This window comes from Hyperolius riggenbachi, chromosome 7 (assembly GCF_040937935.1).
Source record: "Hyperolius riggenbachi isolate aHypRig1 chromosome 7, aHypRig1.pri, whole genome shotgun sequence".
NCBI classification, from domain to species: domain Eukaryota; kingdom Metazoa; phylum Chordata; class Amphibia; order Anura; family Hyperoliidae; genus Hyperolius; species Hyperolius riggenbachi.
The window spans coordinates 312,307,516-312,328,655 of record NC_090652.1 but is presented as its reverse complement, the minus strand read 5'-3'; the positions used below and the strand labels follow the sequence as shown (position 1 = coordinate 312,328,655).

Here is a 21,140-nt window from a genome sequence, read left to right as displayed (position 1 = left end):
CTGCACTAGGGAAACCTGCCTAAGTGCAGTCCCAGGAATTACTCTTAAGCTAATCTTTCAAACACTGAGCAAGGCTGACACTCTCCAGAGTGTTTCACAGGAAGACTCCTTATGACCAGCAACTTACTGTGGGAAACATAGCTCTTTATAAAGCAAGCCCACAGGGGATGTGGCTAGGCAATCTGCATGACAAACATATGCAAATTCCTCAGCAACAGCAAGCTGAAAAACTGACAAAAGGTCTCTCTTCCAGAGACCTGCAGAATGCAGACCTGAACAATGGTCAAAAAGCTGCCTGCCTGCACAGGCAGCTGAGCAGATCATTACACCTGCAAAGCCAGACTGAATTTTCAGTCCGGGATTCTTATCACAGCTGGTAACAGACACTTTTAGCAGTGAGGATGAAACAGAGAGCAGGGTAGGTGTTTTCTCTAATGTTCTTACTGATATATATGGTAAAATACACAAGGGTGCTTCGTCTCTGGTTCCCTTTAAGGGGAAAAAAACTTGTAGGTGAAGTGGTTAAATAATACAATCAATCAGAAAAATGGATTAAGATTCTTGAATTTTAAAAAAATGTAAATAATTGAATGGTGTGTGGCCACCAGCGATTGTCCCCATTGATAGGCTATCCCTTACACATCTGCCCTTCTCTCGAATGCCCTTTACCAAAGCTTAAAATTACCCCTCACTTCCTATATCTATATATTGGTATGTAGCCATAGCCTCCCAGTGATTTTTAGCCTAGGCTGTTAAGCTATGCAGAATTCTCCTATCAGAGCATTCTGGGACACCAGGCATATTTCGTTCTGGATTCAGGTACTCTCAGTAACAATCCGCAGAGCTGCACCTGACAGGACTAAAGATGTCGCCACCATGTGATAAATTTCAGAATGTAAACCGGGGAGAGGAAAGATTTTACAATCAAACACTGACTAAATCATTTATAAGTAAATAATTAGCAAAAAAAAACCAAACAATTTTATTCATTAGCTTTCCTCCTTCCAAACGTAAGCCCTTAATGCCTAAAATCACCCCTATGTTAAGAATAGAGTACAACTAGTGTAGGAAACCAAATGCTGGCTGGAGCTAGTATCTATTCAGTAAGGACTTTGTGGGCAAGAAACCCCAATGCAATGTGACCTATTGAGCACCCCCTAGTGGATGCAGCTCACAAGCGCTTTGAGCGTCATGGAGAAAAGCATTATAAAAACATGTTAGAATTATTATTGAAGAACTTTGCAGCAAGTCTCAGAGGGGGGGATTTGCGCTCACCGTTGGGTCGGACCAGCAGAACCAGTTCCCCGGAATGCCTCTCGCAGCTCGCCTTGATAAACATGACAACCTGGTCATGTGTGTGTTCAGAGATGTCCCGCCCATTGATCAGCACAACCTGATCCCCTTCATTCAGACGTGGGACGCACAGATCAGCCTGTAGGGGGAGACACCAGACACTCTTCAGAGGCAGAAAACACACAGAATCTAGCTGCAGCGTGTGCTGATCTCTGCTGCCTCCAGCATGTACAGTATAAGCGGTTACTCTGTGCCTGTACTGATAGTAAACTAGCTGCAGTGTGTGTGCTGATCTCTGCTACCTCCAGTATGTACAGTATAAGCAGTTACTCTGCCCCTGTACTGATCGTAAACTATCTGCAGTGTGTAATGATCTATACTGCCTCCAGTATGTACAGTATACGCTGTTACTCTGTACCTGTACTGATCGTAAACTAGCTGCAGTGTGTGTGCTGATCTCTGCTACCTCCAGTATGTACAGTATAAGCAGTTACTCTGCCCCTGTACTGATAGTAAACTAGCTGCAGCTTGTGCTGATCTCTGCTGCCTCCAATATGCACTGTATAAGCTGTTACTCTGTCCCTGTACTGATCGTAAACTAGCTGCAGTGTATGCTGATCTCTGCTGTCTCCAGTATGTACAGTAGGGATGCTCATTCGGATTCTAATTCCGATCGGAAATTGCATTTCCGCATCGGAATGCGGAAATCGGTAATGCAAGTGCGTTAGGCGGATTTCTGCCGGAAATAGCGACTTTAACATCGATTTTCTCAAAAACTATAAGGTCTTTTTTTTTGCATCTTGTTCAGGAGATTCTGCTTAATAAACCCTGAAAATTTGGTGTTTCTAGGCCTTACGGGGGCTTTGCTATTAACCGCTAAAGTCGGCGGATTTTTACTGTAATGTAAAATGCAGAAAATCCGCGTCTGCCTATTTTCTGCATTTACATTACAGTAAAAATCCGCCGACTTTAGCGGTTAATAGCAAAGCCCCCGTAAGTCTTAGATGCAAAAAAAAGTTTTCAAACAGACCTTATAGTTTTTGAGAAAATCGATGTTCAAGTCGGGCGGAATCTCCGCGATTTCCGGCAGAAATTCCGCATTGGAATGCGGAAATTGGTAGCGGAAAGCGGAATCGGTATTTGGCAATGGCGGAATGCGGATTTACCGCGGAATCGGAAATTGGCATTTCCGACCGTCCCTAATGTACAGTATAAGCTGCCACTCTGTGCCTGTACTGATACTAAACTAGCTGCAGTATGTGCTGATCTCTGCTGCCTCCAGTATGTACAGTATAAGCTGTTACTCTGTGCCTGTACTGATAGTAAACTAGCTGCAGTGTGTGCTGATCTCTGCTGCCTCCAGTATGTACAGTATAAGCTGTTACTCTGTGCCTGTACTGATAGTAAACTAGCTGCAGTATGCGCTGATCTCTGCTGCCTCCAGTATGTACAGTATAAGCTGTTACTCTGTACCTGTACTGATCGTAAACTAGCTGCAACATGTGCTGATCTCTGCTGCCTTCAGTATGTACAGTATAAGCTGTCACTCTGTGCCTGTACTGATCGTAAACTAGCTGCAGTGTGTGCTGATCTCTGCTGCCTCCACTATGTACAGAATAAACGGTTACTCTGTGTCTGTACTGATAGTAAACTAGCTGCAGCTTGTGCTGATCTCTGCTGCCTCCAGTATGAACTGTATAAGCTGTTACTCTGTCCCTGTACTGATCGTAAACTAGCTGCAGTGTGTGCTGATCTCTGCTGTCTCCAGTATGTACAGTATAAGCTGTCACTCTGTGCCTGTACTGATAGTAAACTAGCTGCAGTGTGTGCTGATCTCTGCTGCCTCCAGTATGTACAGTATAAGCTGTTATTCTGCGCCTGTACTGATAGTAAACTAGCTGCAGTGTGTGCTGATCTCTGCTGCCTCCAGTATGTACAGTATAAGCAGTTACTCTGTGCCTGTACTGATATTAAACTAGCTGCAGTATGTGCTAATCTCTCTCTCTGCTACCTCCAGTATGTACAGTATAAGCTGTTACTCTGTGCCTGTACTGATAGTAAACTAGATGCAGTGTGTGCTGATCTCTGCTGCCTCCAGTATGTACAGTATAATCAGTCTGCATCTGTATGGATAGTAAACTGGTTGCAGTGTGCGCTGCTCTCTGCTGCCTCCAGTATGTACAATATAAGCTGTTACTCTGTGCCTATACTGATATTAAACTAACTGCAGTGTGTGCTGATCTCTGCTGCCTCCAGTATGTACAGTATAATCAGTCTGCGTCTGTACAGATGGTAAACTGGCTGCAGTGTGTGCTGATCTTTGCTACCTCCAGTATGTACAGTATAAGCTGTTACTCTGTTTCTGTACTGATAGTAAACTAGCTGCAGTGTGTGCGGATCTCTGCTAACTCCAGTATGTACAGTATAAGCTGTTACTCTATGCCTGTACTGATAGTAAACTAGCTGCAGTGTATGCTGATCTCTGCTGTCTCCAGTATGTACAGTATAAGCTGTTACTCTGTGCCTGTACTGATAGTAAACTAGCTGCAGCATGTGCTGATCTATACTGCCTCCAGTATGTACAGTATAAGCTGTTACTCTGTGCCTGTACTGATCGTAAACTAGCTGCAACATGTGCTGATCTCTGCTGCCTCCAGTATCTACAGTATAAGCGGTCACTCTGTGCCTGTACTGATCGTAAACTAGCTGCAGTGTGCGCTGATCTCTGCTGCCTCCACTATGTACAGAATAAACTGTTATTCTGTGTCTGTACTGATAGTAAACTAGCTGCAGCTTGTGCTGATCTCTGCTGCCTCCAGTATGTACTGTATAAGCTGTTACTCTGTGCCTGTACTGATAGTAAACTAGCTGCAGTGTGTGCTGATCTCTACTACCTCCAGTATGTACTGTATAAGCTGTTACTCTGTGCCTGTACTGATAGTAAACTAGCTGCAGTGTGTGCTGATCTCTGCTACCTCCAGTATGTACAGTAATCCTAGTTTTTATTCAAGATTCATATAACATAATGCCTCTACTGTGAAATGATAAAGGGGACAGTAAAGAACACAGGCACCTACCGATGTCCCTGGGGCCACCCGAGACACTATGACTGGCATCTTCTGATCATATCCTCCCTATATATGGAAACAAGTCAGCACAAATGTCAAGTCTAGAGCAACATAGGGCAAGATTCTACCAATTAACAAGCGCTGCAAATAGACACTCCATAAACTTTCTAGACAAAATGCAAAGAAAAAAGTTTTTACTCAATGGACTGCAGGTGAGGACTCTGCGGTCTTCCTATAGGAGGGGTAACTCTGCAGGTCAGGCGCTCTGCAGTCTTCCTATAGGAGGGGTAACTCTGCAGGTCAGGCGCTCTGCAGTCTTCCTATAGGAGGGGTAACTCTGCAGGTCAGGCGCTCTGCAGTCCTCCTATAGGAGGGGTAACTCTGCAGGTCAGGCGCTCTGCGTTTTCCTATCAAAGCATTGCACAATTAGGTTCCGTCCTCTAATGCCTCTCACCTTCACATTGAATCCAAAGCGTCCATTTTCGTCTGGCCTCATTTTGATCAGCACGAGGTTGTCGTGGGGAACGAGACCGTTGGGCTGCAGAATACAAACACACGGGTCATTTCCTGTCACACCCGGAAGTGACATCAGTCCTCCTGCAGAGCGCTGCTAAGCTGCACACAACAGCTCATGGGGTCAACAACACAAAAAGCTAATGCATGTGTTCACTGCACTAATAGAGGAGCTCAGTACAAAATTGCTCACTAGATGCTTGCGAGAACAGTCAGTGACATGACTATGTACTCTGTAATGTGCTGCAGGAGATGTCACTGCTATATAAATACATAATAATAATATGGTAGGACAGCAGACTATGACTATGGTAGGATTAGATTGTGAGCTCCTCTGAGGACAGTCAGTGACATGACTATGTACTCTGTAATGTGCTGCAGGAGATGTCAGTGCTATATAAATACATAATAATATTATGGTAGGACATTGGACTATGACTATGGTAGGATTAGAGTGTGAGCTCCTCTGAGGACAGTCAGTGACATGACTATGTACTCTGTAATGTGCTGCAGGAGATGTCAGTGCTATATAAATACATAATAATAATATGGTAGGACATTAGACTATGACTATGGCAGGATTAGAGTGTGAGCTCCTCTGAGGACAGTCAGTGACATGACTATGTACTCTGTAATGTGCTGCAGGAGATGTCAGTGCTATATAAATACATAATAATAATATGGTTGGACATTAGACTATGACTATGGTAGGATTAGATTGTGAGCTCCTCTGAGGACAGTCAGTGACATGACTATGTACTCTGTAATGTGCTGCAGAAGATGTCAGTGCTATATAAATACATAATAATAATATGGTAGGACATTAGACTATGACTATGGTAGGATTAGAGTGTGAGCTCCTCTGAGGACAGTCAGTGACATGACTATGTACTCTGTAAAGTGCTGCAGAAGATGTCAGTGCTATATAAATACATAATAATAATATGGTAGGACATTAGACTATGACTATGGTAGGATTGGAGTGTGAGCTCCTCTGAGGACAGTCAGTGACATGACTATGTACTCTGTAATGTGCTGCAGGGGATGTCAGTGCTATATAAATACATAATAATAATATGGTAGGACATTAGACTATGACTATGGTAGGATTAGAGTGTGAGCTCCTCTGAGGACAGTCAGTAACATGACTATGTACTCTGTAATGTGCTGCAGAAGATGTCAGTGCTATATAAATACATAATAATAATATGGTAGGACATTAGACTATGACTATGGTAGGATTAGAGTGTGAGCTCCTCTGAGGACAGTCAGTGACATGACTATGTACTCTGTAAAGCGCTGCAGAAGATGTCAGTGCTATACGTGGGAGCGTGGGCTCTGTGGCAGTTGTGGGACGTGGATATGAAACGTGAAGCTGTCAGAGGACTCACCGTGTTCTTCTCCGGCGACCAGAGCTGCTGCAAGCCTTCGCTGATGTGGTTGTCCAGGTCCGGCTGGGAGTGGTAGATTTGGCTGTTTTTCTTGGATTGTTTTGGCGGCAGCGCGGGGGGCGGGCCTTCCAGTGAGCTGTCTGGAGATCTGGGAGGGGAAGAAAACACAGTCAGAGGATTCTGGAAAAACAAGACACGCTCTGACCGAGAAGGAGAGCTGGTTCAGGGCAGAGTCATGTGACAAGAAGCTTCACTCCTACCCACTAAAAGACCGCCTGTAGTGAAGCTGTGGTTTCACAGCCCAATGGGGTGGGGGAATAAGAAGAGGGGAAATCGGACAAATTGGATCAGACTGGATACTGTTGGTGGTACCAATCAACAAAAAACGATCGGCTCATCAATTAGATTACCAATCCTTTTTTTTGGATTGATTCTATCTGAAATAATTGGATAGGTTATTATTTATTCTATTTATCGGCCCAATCGATATATTCAGATCATTTCCATCAGATTGCAATTATCAGATCAAAAGGTCAATTGTTCGGTTAAATTGGATCATTAGTGGGCACATTTAGAATCTGCCTGTGTTCCCTTTATTAATAAACCAGTGTTTTGTCTGTGTAGTTGGAAAGTCAAACAGCAGTGGGAGCCAGGGATGAAATTATGAACAGGCCTGCGGTGAAACTGATCCTGTGACTTGGTGGGCGCAGGATGCAGCAGAGAGGATTAACTTATCGGTTTTGCCACCTCTGATCAATGCGCTGCACACTGTTCTCCATCTTTCTGACACTTCTGCCTTCTCAGGAATCTTCCAGTTGTGAAACCAAAAGTGTCGAGAAGATGTAGAGCAGCACGTAGCAAGAAATACTGGATATAGAAAACATAACCCGCTCTGCTGCAAGGCGTGCCCACCAACACTCAGGGTTGCTTTCACCACAGGCACAATTTTTTTTCCCGTAGTCGCCGGATAATCCTTATGGGCAACCTCTCCTGAAAATATATTATGAGGTGTTTTATAATAGTGGCACTTATGTTAATATAAGAAAGAGTTAAAAATAAAAAAAAATTGTATTTTCTGCATTTACGCCTATTGATGCCCCTGTAAAATCTCTATCAAATTAACAAAATATCTTGCGTAAAAATTACCCACAGAAAGCCTAGATTGTCCCCAAAAAATGTTACACTTTGATGACATAAGTAACACAAAAGTTATTGCTGTATTAATAGTGAGACAGCTGAAATGACAATATTGTCAGGAATATTGAAGGAGTTATTAGGGAAAAAATAAATGAGCTTTCCTCACCTGGGGCTTTTTCCAACCCCTTGCAGCCGACTGTCCCATGCTGTCACCTCCGCTCCCTGCCACTGTCCCGGTCTCCGTGCACGGTATTCAGGACGAACCCGAGGTTGTCCTTAATGCGGGTGCGCGGAGCGCCGCTGTCAATCATGGTGACGTTGCCCGCGGCACACTGCGCAGGTACAGTAGTTCTGCGCCTGCGCAGTACGCCGCGGGCAACGTGACCATGACTGACATCGTTTTCAAATGATGGAAAACTAATGATGATAACGAGGACCAGCGTGGTCTTAATGATAAAACCCCATCTTTTGATTCTTAATTCTCTGTGATATGCATGGCAAGGGGTGGGGGTGTGGTTACAGGTGTGGCAGGGGGTGTGTCTTAAAGGGTCCATCTTTCTTATCTTAAAAGGTTAAGAGGTATGGGGAAGATTTCCAAAACAGGACAATTAAAACTTCAATTATGTTTCAATCTCCAAGTCTTCCCTCCCTCATCGAAAGCTGAAAAACATTCCTATTTCCTCCATACAATAAAATCTTTATAGCGCTTTTCTCCCATAGGACTCAAAGCGCTTAGGCTCTCTCAGATTCAGTAATTGGTAGTAGGATGAAGTATTCACACAACAAAAGTTATATTTCTGCAAATGCCAAACTGAACAGGTGGGTTTTCAGTCTGGATTTAAACACGTCCAGGGATGGAGCTGTCCTGATCTGCTGAGGTAAGGAGTTCCAAAACGTAGGGGCAGCATGACAGAAGGCTCTGGGACCAAAAGTTTCCAAGTGGACACTGGGTATGACTAGATTATTAGAACCTGTGGATCTGAGATTGCAGGGATTGCTACGCAGCTGTAACATATCTTTCATGTATCCAGGGCCTAGATTATTCAGGGATTGAAATGTCAGTAGGCCGATCTTGAATAGGACCCTCCATTCTATAGGTAGCCAGTGAAGGGAGTGCAGGACTGGCGTTATGTGGCAGTGACGGGGTTGGTTGGTTAGCAGTCTGGCAGCAGTATTCTGTATCAGCTGTAGGCGGTACAAGACCATTTTGGCTTCTATATTCCCTCCAAATGATGCCTGCAGGAATCAATGTTCAGGAAATCTTCCTATATAATATCACTGCAACCTCTTCTTCAACCCACTGGTCTATTTATTCTATATTAAAATGGCACCGGCGTGGATGGGAGCATCGCATGAAGATACCAGGGACCTGTTAGTCACGGGGGAACCTGTGAGGGAGGTGAGTATAGCTACTTCTCTCCACCCACATTTAAAAATCTCACCAAAGTTCTTCAAGAGAGATGGAGGAAAAAAGCCAACTTTATTAAACATTCGCTTCAAAAAATGCTAGACAGGAAGTCCCTTGCTTGTCAGTCTTGCCTAGGCTTGGGAAAGAGGAAGTGCTTCATAGCTGCCTTCTTGGAAGGTCATGTGACCCCAGCCTTCTAGCAGAGCACCGCCCCTTCCAAATCCACATTTTGAAAATGAAGCACTTCTTCCATCTCCAGCCTAGGTTAGGTAAAGGAGCAGACACTTCCTCCTTCTCCAGCCTAGGTTAGGCAAAGGAGCAGGCACTTCCTCCTTCTCCAGCCTAGGTTAGGTAAAGGAGCAGACACTTCCTCCTTCTCCAGCCTAGGTTAGGTAAAGGAGCAGACACTTCCTCCTTCTCCAGCCTAGGTTAGGTAAAGGAGCAGACACTTCCTCCTTCTCCAGCCTAGGTTAGGTAAAGGAGCAGACACTTCCTCCTTCTCCAGCCTAGGTTAGGTAAAGGAGCAGACACTTCCTCCTTCTCCAGCCTAGGTTAGGTAAAGGAGCAGACACTTCCTCCTTCTCCAGCCTAGGTTAGGTAAAGGAGCAGACACTTCCTCCTTCTCCAGCCTAGGTTAGGTAAAGGAGCAGGCACTTGCTTTTTGCAAAACTAAGAATTGGTAGTACATTTTGGCTGAACTTTCACATGCCTTTATTTAAAGAGGAACTGTCACGAAAATCTTAAAATTTAAAACACATATAAATAAGAAGTACATTTCTCCCAGAGTAAAATGAGCCATAAATTACTTCTCTCCTACGTTGCCGTCACGTACCGTAAGTAGTAGAAATCTGACATTACCGACAGATTTTGGACTAGCCCATCTTCTCATAGGGGGGGGTTCTCAGGGTTTTCTTTCTTGTTAACAGCACTTAGTGAATGGCAGTTACTCCGTCCAACTGCCAAAATAATTTACAGTAAGCAGGGAGGCTGGCCAGCATCACTGTATAAATCTTTTTCAGGGAATGTCTTTATAAAGAATAAAGGCCTTGCCGAGAATCCCCCATGATGAGATGGACTAGCCCAAAATGGTAGTGTCAGATCTCTACTACCTACTGTAAGTGACAGCAACATAGCAGAAAAGTCATTTATGGCTCATTTTACTCTTGGAGAAACGTACGTCTTATTTATATGGCTTTTCAATTTTAAGATTTTCGTGACAGTTACTCTTGAAGTCCACATCAGAGTGAGGGCCACTTACTGGGTGGAGTCCAGAATGATGCTGTTGGCCTGCGTTGAGGACGGAGATCTGTGGTTGGCGAACACTGTCCCCGGAGTCGCGCGAATGACGTGGTCTGCCAGGTGCCCTACGGAGGAGGGGCGGAGCCGCGTTCCCTCCTGGCTGAACGTCTGGTGTCGGCTGTGGGAGAGGCGGATGGCGTTAGACAGAATGCAAGTAAAGTCGCATGTTAGTAATTCTGGACAAGTCTCTTCTGGGAGAATAAGCATTTGTTAGGCTGCCCTAAGTTCATCAATAAGGAGGAGGATAGCACTCACTGATTGGGCGTTCCGGGTGGCGATCTGGACGGGAGGCTCTGGGTCTCCAGTCTGTCAGTGGACAAAGAATTTCGGCTCACTACCTCCCACTCCATGTCGCTTAGCAGCTTCCTGCTCAGAGGTTTACTGGGTGATCTGGTAGAAAGGAGAACGTAATAATAACATTATGATTAATTTATATAGCTCTGACATATTCCACAGCGCTGTACAGAGATCACTGATCCATTCCCATCAGTCTCTGCACCAGAGGAGCTTACTCTCTAATGTCCTCACCACAGTCACACACTATTATTATTATACATTTATATAGCTCTGACATATTCCACAGCGCTGTACAGAGATCACTGATCCATTCCCATCAGTCTCTGCAGAAGAGGAGCTTACACTCTAATGTCCTCACCACAGTCACTCACTATGGTCATTATATATTTACTAGCTGATGACCCGGCATTGCTCGGGTATGCATTTAGTTGTTGTTGGGTCTGGCCACTTTCTCTAACCTCGGCACACATTCAGTCAGTGTCCAAATTTGTGAACTTTGGGGTCCTTGACATCAAAAATTTGAGAGTGGAAGCAGTTTACATTTTCTTATTGAAATCAATCAAATACATTTGATTGACTGTTTGTGTCTCCGCCCTCTTTAAAGAATCTGAACCCCAGTCACCCAATGATCGTAGCAGGTTTAAGGCATCTGCCATTAATAGTGTAGGAATGGAAGCAATGTAAATATTCCCCTTGGAAATCAATAGGTACATTTTGATTGGCTGTTGTAGTCTCCTCCCACTGTCTTGAATATTAATCCCAGTCACCCAGTGACCAAGCGTGCAAAGTTTGAGAACCCTGCCATTAACAGTGTAAGAATGGCTGCAGTTTATATTTTCCCATTAAAAAAAATTTGGTTGTAGGTCTGCCTACTTTTTTAACCTTGACAGTCAGTCCTTGTCCAAGTTTATGAGCTCTGGTGTCCTTGGTATCAATAATATGAGAATGGAAGCAGCTTATCAATCAAATAATTCTAATAGGATGTTTGTGGCTCCGCCCTCTTTCCTGAATTTTAACCCCAGTCACCCAATGACCGATTGTACCAGGTTTGAGGCCTCTGCCATTAACCGTGTAAAAATGGCAGCAGTTTAAGTATTACCCTTGAAAAACAACAGGTGAATTTTAATTGGCTGTAGTAGGCTCCACCCACTTTCCTGAATATTAATCCCAATCACCCAGTGACCAAGTGTGTCAAGTTTGAGAACCCTGCGATTAACAGTGTAAGAATGGCTGCAGTTTAAATTTTTCCATGTAAAATGAATGTCCGAAATTTGATTGGCTGTTTTATGCTCCGCCCACTTTCCCATACTTTTTAACCCCTGCTCCCAAGTGACCAACTGTGCCAAGTTTGGGGACTCTGACTTGATTACTGTGAGAATGGCAGCCTTTTACATTTTTTCCATTGACATGAATGGGTGAAATCTGATTGGGTGTTTGTAGCTCCGCCCATGTGTGCAGGGGGGGCCCGAGACCCCCAGAACATATCATCAAAGCTAGTAAGGGATCTGTATACCAAGTTTTGTTAAAATCGGTGAAGGCGTTTGGGTGATTGCGGCACATACACACATACAACCGATTTTATATATAGATTTAGCAGAGAAGCAATGCATGAAACAAGGGCAGGAGTCCAGTGTAGCGACTCGAGTCCACAATTCTGACCAGGCAGCTGATAAAACACCCTCCACAACCTCCTGTAGTTATTGTGTGCCCATAAGACACAAGGCCCGCAAAGGAAATGCAGCAACTAAACCTCCTCTGAGTCAAACAGCCCCCGAAAATTCCCCAGTCCTGAGCCCTGACCGCAAACTTGTCACTTTTAGCAAATCTGTGTCTGTGACGTTCAACCTCCCCCCGATACAACTCTCTCTGACACTTTCTAAGCTGTTATCACACAGATTTCATGGAAAGACTCTAAAGCTTAAATCACAGTAAATGCAGCACTGTGCAAAAGGTTTAAACCACAACACAATGCTCTCAATAAACACCTACAAAGTACATGAACTAAACAAGACCTGAAATATCTCTATCTGGCTTGACCAACATTCACCTAAACGGCACCCATTCTCTCAGCTACTACTGATTTTGCAGGCATCAGGTCTCGTACGTAATTAAACAATACCACCAATCGGGTGCTAACGATTAATTGATACGGTATGTTGCTGAACACATTCAAGTATAATAAATTAGATGGATACACAATTTCACAAAAATACAGAACGGAGCAGTGAGGGGGACTGTCGGTGACATGGGACAGAGCAGTGAGGGAAGAGGTCGGTGGGATGGGGAAGAGAAGTAAAGGTGGCTGTCAGCAGCGTGGGACAGAGCAGTGAGGGAAACTGTTGGCGAGTAGGGTGGGACAGAGCAGGGTGGGTAGCTGTCAGTGGCATGGGACAGAGCAGTGAGAGTAGCTGTCGGCGGCGTGGGACAGAGCAGTGAGGGTAGCTGTCGGCGGCGTGGGACAGAGCAGTGAGGGTAGCTGTCGGCGGCGTGGGACAGAGCAGTAAGGGTAGCTGTCAGCGGCGTGGGACAGAGCAGTGAGGGTAGCTGTCAGCGGCGTGGGACAGAGCAGGGAGAGTAGCTGTCAGCGGCGTGGGACAGAGCAGTGTGGGTAGCTGTCAGCGGCGTGGGACAGAGCAGTGAGGGTAGCGGTCAGCGGCGTGGGACAGAGCAGTGAGGGTAGCTGTCAGCGGTGTGGGACAGAGCAGTGTGGGTAGCTGTCAGCGGTGTGGGACAGAGCAGTGAGGGTAGCTGTCAGCGGCGTGGGACAGAGCAGTGAGGGTAGCTGTCAGCGGCGTGGGACAGAGCAGTGTGGGTAGCTGTCAGCGGTGTGGGACAGAGCAGTGAGGGTAGCTGTCAGCGGCGTGGGACAGAGCAGTGAGGGTAGCTGTCAGCGGCGTGGGACAGAGCAGTGAGGGTAGCAGTCAGCGGCGTGGGACAGAGCAGTGAGGGTAGCGGTCAGCGGCGTGGGACAAAGCAGTGAGGGTAGCTGTCAGCTGCGTAGGACAGAGCAGTGAGGGTAGCTGTCAGCGGTGTGGGACAGAGCAGTGTGGGTAGCTGTCAGCGGCGTGGGACAGAGCAGTGAGGGTAGCTGTCAGCAGCATGGGACAGAGCAGTGAGGGTAGCTGTCAGCAGCATGGGACAGAGCAGTGAGGGTAGCTGTCAGCTGCGTAGGACAGAGCAGCGAGGGTAGCTGTCAGCGGTGTGGGACAGAGCAGTGTGGGTAGCTGTCAGCGGCGTGGGACAGAGCAGTGAGGGTAGCTGTCAGCAGCATGGGACAGAGCAGCGAGGGTAGCTGTCAGCGGCGTGGGACAGAGCAGTGAGGGTAGCTGTCGGCTGTGTGGGACAGAGCAGTGAGGGTAGCTGTCAGCAGCATGGGACAGAGCAGTGAGGGTAGCTGTCAGCAGCATGGGACAGAGCAGTGAGGGTAGCTGTCAGCAGCATGGGACAGAGCAGCGAGGGTAGCTGTCAGCAGCATTTGACAGAGCAGTGAGGGTAGCTGTCAGCGGCGTGGTACAGAGCAGTGAGGGTAGCTGTCAGCTGCGTGGGACAGAGCAGCGAGGGTAGCGGTCAGTGGCGTGGGACAGAGCAGTGAGGGTAGCTGTCAGCTGCGTGGGACAGAGCAGCGAGGGTAGCGGTCAGTGGCGTGGGACAGAGCAGTGAGGGTAGCTGTCAGCGGTGTGGGACAGAGCAGTGAGGGTAGCTGTCGGCGTCGTGGAGCAGCAAATAATCCATCTGATCTGCATGCTTGTTCAGGGTCTATGGCTAAAAGTAATAGAGGCTAGAGGATCAGCAACACAGCCAGGCAATCTGTATTGCTTAAAAGGAAATTAATATGTCAGCCTCTATATCCCTATCCCACGTGTCCTTTAACTAAACACTTGCTAAAAGCGATTTAGACCAACAAAAATACATTATACACAAAACTATACATGACAAAGTATAAATCTATACATATTCCATTTGGAGGCTGTGCGACATGTTTTCAGCCCTGCCATACTTAAAGGGGAACTGAAGAGAGAGGTATATGGAGGCTGTCATGTTTATTTCCTTTTAATCAATACCAGTTGCCTGGCAGCCCTGCTGGTCTATTTCTCTGCAGTAGTATCGGATTAAAACCAGAAACAAGCATGCAGCTAGTCTTGTCAGATCAAACTTATAAGTCTGAACCACTGAAACACCTGATCTGCTGCATGCTTGTTCAGGGGCTATGGCGAATAGTATTAGAGGCAGAGGATCAGCAGGGCTGCCAGGCAACTGGTATTGTCTAAAAGGAAATAAACATGACAGCCTCCATATACCTCTCTCTTCAGTTCCCCTTTAAAACATGACCCCCGACCCCTCCCCCCCCATACACACACCCCACACACTACCATAGCTACAGTACTGCCCACCTCCAAAGCTCTAGTGCCTGAAACATGTCAGAATGAAAGCACTGAACAGTCTCCTGTCTTCAGCCTGCGTTCTGCAGCGATAAGCAAAACACTACAAACATAATCGCACCATAAACAGGGAATAAAGGACTCTCGCAGATCTGCTCGGAGTTCTGCCAATATTAACATTTGATCAGAGCAATGCTAAGTAGTGTCATTAATATTGTCAGCCGCCCGCGCCCCCCGCAGGAGGCGTCAGCCTGACACGGGAAACCGCTAATTAGTGTAATTGTGATCTCCGTACATAAATGACACACGTGGGGGGGGCTGCTTATTGCCTCGCCAGTGACAGTCGCCCCTCTATTCTGTTGGGGGGTGGAGTGACAGGCCGGGGTCCGCCTCTCGCCTCCAATACTCACCTGTCAGGCTGCGAGTGATCACGGACGGCCATTCTGCCCCACGGCAGGCCCGGCATTCAGCCCATCACGCTAATATCAGGGTTCTGTGACTCTAATAAACAGCTTTGAACGCCGGAGACCCGCCCACCTCGAGGTTTTCTTCTGCGCTTCCTGTTGAGCGCGGCACGCCGCTCTGAAATTTACCACAAAGGCTGAAAGAGAAGCTTTTTCAGTAAGTTTAACCCCGAGTGTGCCGGCGGCAGCCATGAAGTCATTAAAGGGCCGAAAGCATTTCTAACGGCTGCTTTTTAAAAATCTCTTTTAAAAGACGTATAAAACCCCAACTTTGAGAACATTTTTCAGAGCGTTAGATCATAAGAAAAGGGGGTTAAAGAACCACCTGAAGTGAAAAGGATATGGAGGCCGCCATATTTATTTCCTGTTAAGCAATGCCAGTTGCCTGGCTGTCCTGCTGAGCTCTTTGGCTGCAGTAGTGTCTGAATCACACACCAGAAACAAGCATCTAATGCTTGTGCACCTTCATTTACCTTAAGACATGATTGTATGCAGCTGTTACCATTTTGGACCAATTGGTCGGTTTTAATTGTTTTTATCTTGTTTGAAACTCAAAGATGTCATATTTTGTATTAAAGAGGAACTGTAACGCCAAAACGGCCCCTGGGGGGTACTCACCTCGGGTGGGGGAAGCCTCAGGATCCTAATGAGGCTTCCCACGCCGTCCTGCGTCCCTCGGGGGTCTCGCTGTAGCCCTCCGTACAGCCGTGACGCAATATTTACCTTCCTGGCTCCTGCGCAGGCGCTCTGATGGCTGTCGGCGCCGAAGTAGGCCGGAAATACCCGATCGCCGTCGGGTCTGCTCTACTGCGCAGGCGCAAGTTTCCGGCGCCTGCGCAGTAGAGCGGACCCCACGGAGATCGGGTATTTCCGTCTATTTCCGTGCCGAAAGTCGCCACAGCGCCCCCGCTGGAGCCAGCAAAGGTAAATATTGAACTGACAGTCGGCACAGTCGCCGGCTGTTCGGAGGGCTGCGGCGAGACCCCCGTGGGACAGAGGACGGCGTGGGAAGCCTCATTAGGATCCGGAGGCTTCCCCCACCCGAGGTGAGTACCCCCCAGGGGAGGTTTTTAATGTTACAGAGTCTCTTTAATGCTATACACTTTTTGAATAAATGCAACTATTTCATTAGAGTGGTGCTATCTTTATGGGCTTTCTGTCCTTGATATTTTTCATATGCTTTTTGAGCCCTTGCACACTCTTATTATTATTATAGTGTGTGTTGCGGACACTCTGTTACTCTTTTGAAAAATTGTAAAATGTAAAATATGTGCAAACATACAAAAAAGAAGTACGTTTTTTTTTCCCCCCAGAGTAAAATGAGCCATAAATTATTTTTTCTCCTATGTTGCTGTCACTTACAGTAGGTAGTAGAAATCTGACAGAACCGACAGGTTTTGGGCTAGTCTATCTCTACATGGGGGATTCTCAGGGATTTATTTATTTTCAAAAGCACTTAGTGAATGGCAGTTGCTCTGTCCAACTGCCAAAAAACTGTGTAGCGAGCAGGGAAGCTGGCCAACATCATTGTATAAATACTTTTTAGGGAATATCTTTATAAAGAATAAAAGCCTTGCTGAGAATCCCCTGTGAAGAGATGGACTAGTCCAAAACTTGTCACTTCTGTCAGATTTCTACTGCCTACTGTAAGTGACAGCAACATAGGAGAAAAGTAATGTATGGCTCATTTTACTCTGGGAAAAACGTACTTCTTATTTGTCTATGTCTGCACATATTTTAAATTTTACAATTTTTCGCCATAGTGCCCCTGTAATTCTTATCTAATAAATCAATAAACTTTGTGCGCAGTCTGTAGATCACTATTATCATTTTTCCATTCCATAGTGGGATTGGGAACCCCGCATAGACTTTTGCTGCTGGTCACTTTTAAGGCGCAACACTGCTCTATATAGAAGTTATAAATGGACACGCCTCCTAGAGTAGACTTACCTGGCAAACACCCGATCCTTGTTGGCTTTCTCCTTCCCATACTGCACAGACTGCACCTCCGTCCGCCCACTGCAACAACACAACAGCGAGAGACCGTCATTAGCACTGAATTATACACACTGTACAGACATCGTACGCAGATGGGGCATAGCCACGTGCATGCTGGGAAATCTTAACAGAAATAAAAACGTTGCTATGGCATAAGGCTCCTATATGATAATATACATGAAATCTAGAACCACGTTAACTATTAAAGTGAACCTCCAGACTAAAAATCGACTCAGCAGCACTGAAAAGGCCTGGTGTTTCTTTAACAGTTTCACAGCATCAGAACTTTGTTTCTCTTACCCAAGCCTCATTTTTAGCTGCACAGAAGAAAACTGCCCAGGCATTTTTCCCCTGATGCTGTGCAAAGCACGATGGGATTTCTGATGTTGTTCTCGTTCTGCTGGTTTTTTTTTTCTTTACATTTTGAATTTGACATTTGAAGCCTAGCGTGTGCAGCTGGGAGGGGTTATCAGGACACAGGACAATTGGAACTGTGTCTCCTGCTCCTTGTCACCTCCTTTCAACCAAAAAGATGGCTGCCCCATGACAAAGATGGCAGCCCCCATGAATCACAAACATTTGCCTGTTCTTTTAAAACAGGGTGGGTAAGAGATTATATTACCTATCAATTCTAATTAACATAACTAATGTAATTTAATGACAGTATGTTTGTTTAGGCTGAAGTTCCACTTTAAGCAGGGATCACACTTGTCATGCTGCGAAACAGTAAGGCTCCACCCCCTCAGTGTGAACAGAGTAAGAATGAAGCAGTGTCCGGCGCAGTAAGGCTCCGCCCCATTATAGTGTAAAGTTCCGTGTGATATTCACCTGTATCGGAAGCGGGAGCCCAGCGTGAAGTAATGAGAGAAGAAGTTTTTGTGGCGCGGCAGCGGCGAGTCCAGGCGGAAGAAGGTGTGATGTTCCACGCACGTCTTCCACACGTTCTTGCAGGCGCGGTAATTCACCATGTTAAATCCCAGCACCGTCTCCCGATACTCGTTCTGCAAACAGATCACACGCCACCAGTCACTGAATGTATAGATAATGCAAATACATGATGGCATTATTACCGTTATTAAAGGACAACTGAAGTCAGAGGGATATGGAGGCTGCCATATTCATTTCCTTCTAAATACCATAATACTAGTTCAGCATCAAAAAAAGAAAACATTTGAATCAGGCACTGCAGTATATACTGTTTTAATGGTGTTTTCAGTTGTGAGTAAAACCACCATTTCTATCAAAAATTGTGACATTCAAAAGGTAGGTACAAAACATCATCATCTGTAGAAAAATTATCATGTGCAAACATCTTGTGCGTTCAAACAGTTGCAAGAGGAGGATGTCCTACCATATCAGAGGGTGGTGGGTGCAGGGCAAAAACGATAGCCTAACAGCCGTTTCGCACGGCGGTGCTTTTTCTGAGGCTGATCTACTGGATCAGCCTCGGAAGAAGCACCGCCGTGCGAAACGGCTGTTAGGCTATCGTTTTTGCCCTGCACCCACCACCGCTGTCAGGAATATAGCAGCTAGTTATGAGGCTGATGATGTAAGGAATACAGGAGTATATTTCTATCATTTTTCTAATCTGCTGTGTATTATGTCAAAGGTGTAGATATGCCAGGCTAGATTCATGGACTGTTCATGTGATTGTGTGTGTGGGTCAATAGACCTACATTTGCATTGAATTTCTCTGGAAGCAGGGGGCTGGGACATTAGCATACAGTTCCTCTGGACAGCCAGAAAACAGGAAATTAGGAAACACTTAGACAGTTGCTTTGAAGCCTAGACAGGTGGTCCGACCCTGTTGTCTGAATACTGTAGCCGAGGTGTATGGTGCTTGGAAGCAATTGTCACCTGGACTGGCTGCAGTATGCATTGAAGCAGCTCACACCAGCCTGAGCCAGGACTTCACACAGGACATCCTGCTGCAATGTGAAAGCCTTAATCAATTGTCACCTGTAACCTGGGGAGATTGGAGGTTAAGGAAGTCTTTTGTTGTGTGTGTGCTATAGTACACTTTTCACATGTGGATGTTAGATCTCTGGAAATCAAATTATGTCTGAGGATGTAATTAAAAACTAGTTCCTCCCCTCCCCAAGGAAGTTGCAGCCTCCGGGCGTATCTCACAGTATAAAAAGCAGAGCCACATGCCTAGAAAGAATCTTCTCCTGAGAGTAGCTCATCGCTAGAGATGATCCCGAGGAAATCGGTAAATCCGCGTCTCTCCACGGTTGGACATTTGCGATGGTAAAAGTTCACTTTACGTTTATTCCATTTTTAGTTTTGCAACTTGTCTCGTGTGTATCTTTGTAACCTGTATCTTGGTAACTCTTAACTTTGTAACTTTTTACTTTGTTTTTGTAATCTTTTGTATATATTCTGTTCTGCATTGTTCCACTTTTTTCCCTGGAATATTAAATTATTATTTAATGAGCTTGACTTCTGCTGTACTAAACTAACACTCATAGCCTAGAAGAGATTGAAGTGTGTATAAGTCCGTGCCTGATTGTGTGATTGAGCGGCACTACCGTATAAGATTGTAATTGCATTGTGTGTGGGGCGTTTGTCATACGTTGGCCTAAAGAGCGCAGCTGACCCAACGTACGAAAACGCCAGTGCGAGTAGCTCAACAGCTGAGTGGCTAACAGTATCGTTCGGAACGACTGTTAGTGGTTTTGCTTCACTACAGTGTAAGATTGCAAGTGTGTGTGTGTGTGTGTGTGTGTGTGTGTGTGTGTGTGTGTGTGTGTGTGTGTGTGTGTGTGTGTGTGTGTGTGGCGTTCCCGTATTCGGCCTAAGCGCAAAGCTGACCCAAATACGAAAACGCGGATTACGCGCTGAGGACTCGACAGCAGATTGGAAGTGTCTAGCGAACCGCTAGTGGTGGCAGTGAGAGGTGTTCTGAGGGGTCCCAGCCTTGTCTGTAGCTTGAATAAGGCTGCTCCCCGCTTGATCTAGTCAAACCCGCAGTCGGGAACCGTATACGCAGGCGTGCCGCGGGCCGGTTCCTGACAGCCGCCACCCTCTGATATGGTAGGACATCCTCCTCTTGCAACTGTTTGAACGCACAAGATGTTTGCACATGATAATTTTTCTACAGATGATGATGTTTTGTACCTACCTTTTGAATGTCACAATTTTTGATACAAATGGTGATTTTACTCACAACTGAAAACACCATTAAAACAGTGTATACTGCAGTGCCTGATTCAACTGTTTTCCTTTTTTTGATGCTGATCCTATGTGTATGTTTCGCAATGTTAGTCATAAGCACGCAGTATCTATAACACCATCAAGGTGGCTTTTTGAGTATCCGTCCATCCTCAATCCCAGTGACACGGCTGCAGATCCCGTAGTGCCAGCAACCCTCTACTCCTAGACTTGATCCATAATACTGGTTGCCTGGCTGTCCTGCTGATCTACTTGGCTGCAATAGTGTCTGAATCACACACCAGAAACAAGCATGCAGCTAATCTTGTCAGATCTGACAATGTCAGAAACACCTGATCTGCTGCATGCTTGTTCAGGGGCTATGACAAAGTATTAGAGGCAGAGGATCAGCAGGATAGCCAGGGAACTGCTAAGCTTAAAAGAAAATACAGTGGGATGCAAAAGTTTGGGCAACCTTGTTAATCGTCATGTTTTTCCCGTATAAATCGTTGGTTGTTACAATAAAAAATGTCAGTTAAATATATCACATAGGAGACACACACAGTGATATTTGAGAAGTGAAATGAAGTTTATTAGATTTACAGAGAGTGTGCAATAATTGTTTAAATAAAATTAGGCAGGTGCATAAATGTGGGCACTGTTGTCATTTATTAATCCCAAAACCTTTAGAACTAATTATTGGAACTGAAATTGGCTTGGCAAGCTCAGTGACTCCTGAC

The 21,140-nt window shown here is 45.7% G+C and overlaps 1 protein-coding gene across 3 annotated transcripts in view; it reads right to left on the bottom strand.

Moving 5' to 3' along the window:
* Nucleotides 1–21,140, bottom strand: part of PTPN4 (protein tyrosine phosphatase non-receptor type 4) — a 191,919-nt gene that overhangs the window by 44,490 nt on the left and 126,289 nt on the right. For all 3 annotated transcript variants that reach the window (XM_068246137.1, XM_068246139.1, XM_068246138.1), the window contains exons 12-19: nucleotides 18,076–18,248; nucleotides 17,200–17,268; nucleotides 10,365–10,499; nucleotides 10,069–10,227; nucleotides 6,266–6,413; nucleotides 4,816–4,899; nucleotides 4,371–4,427; nucleotides 1,276–1,432 (exon numbers count right to left, since the gene is read on the bottom strand). In XM_068246137.1, coding sequence (XP_068102238.1) covers nucleotides 1,276–1,432; nucleotides 4,371–4,427; nucleotides 4,816–4,899; nucleotides 6,266–6,413; nucleotides 10,069–10,227; nucleotides 10,365–10,499; nucleotides 17,200–17,268; nucleotides 18,076–18,248 — 982 coding nt within the window. The remainder of the gene's footprint in view (nucleotides 1–1,275; nucleotides 1,433–4,370; nucleotides 4,428–4,815; nucleotides 4,900–6,265; nucleotides 6,414–10,068; nucleotides 10,228–10,364; nucleotides 10,500–17,199; nucleotides 17,269–18,075; nucleotides 18,249–21,140) is intronic.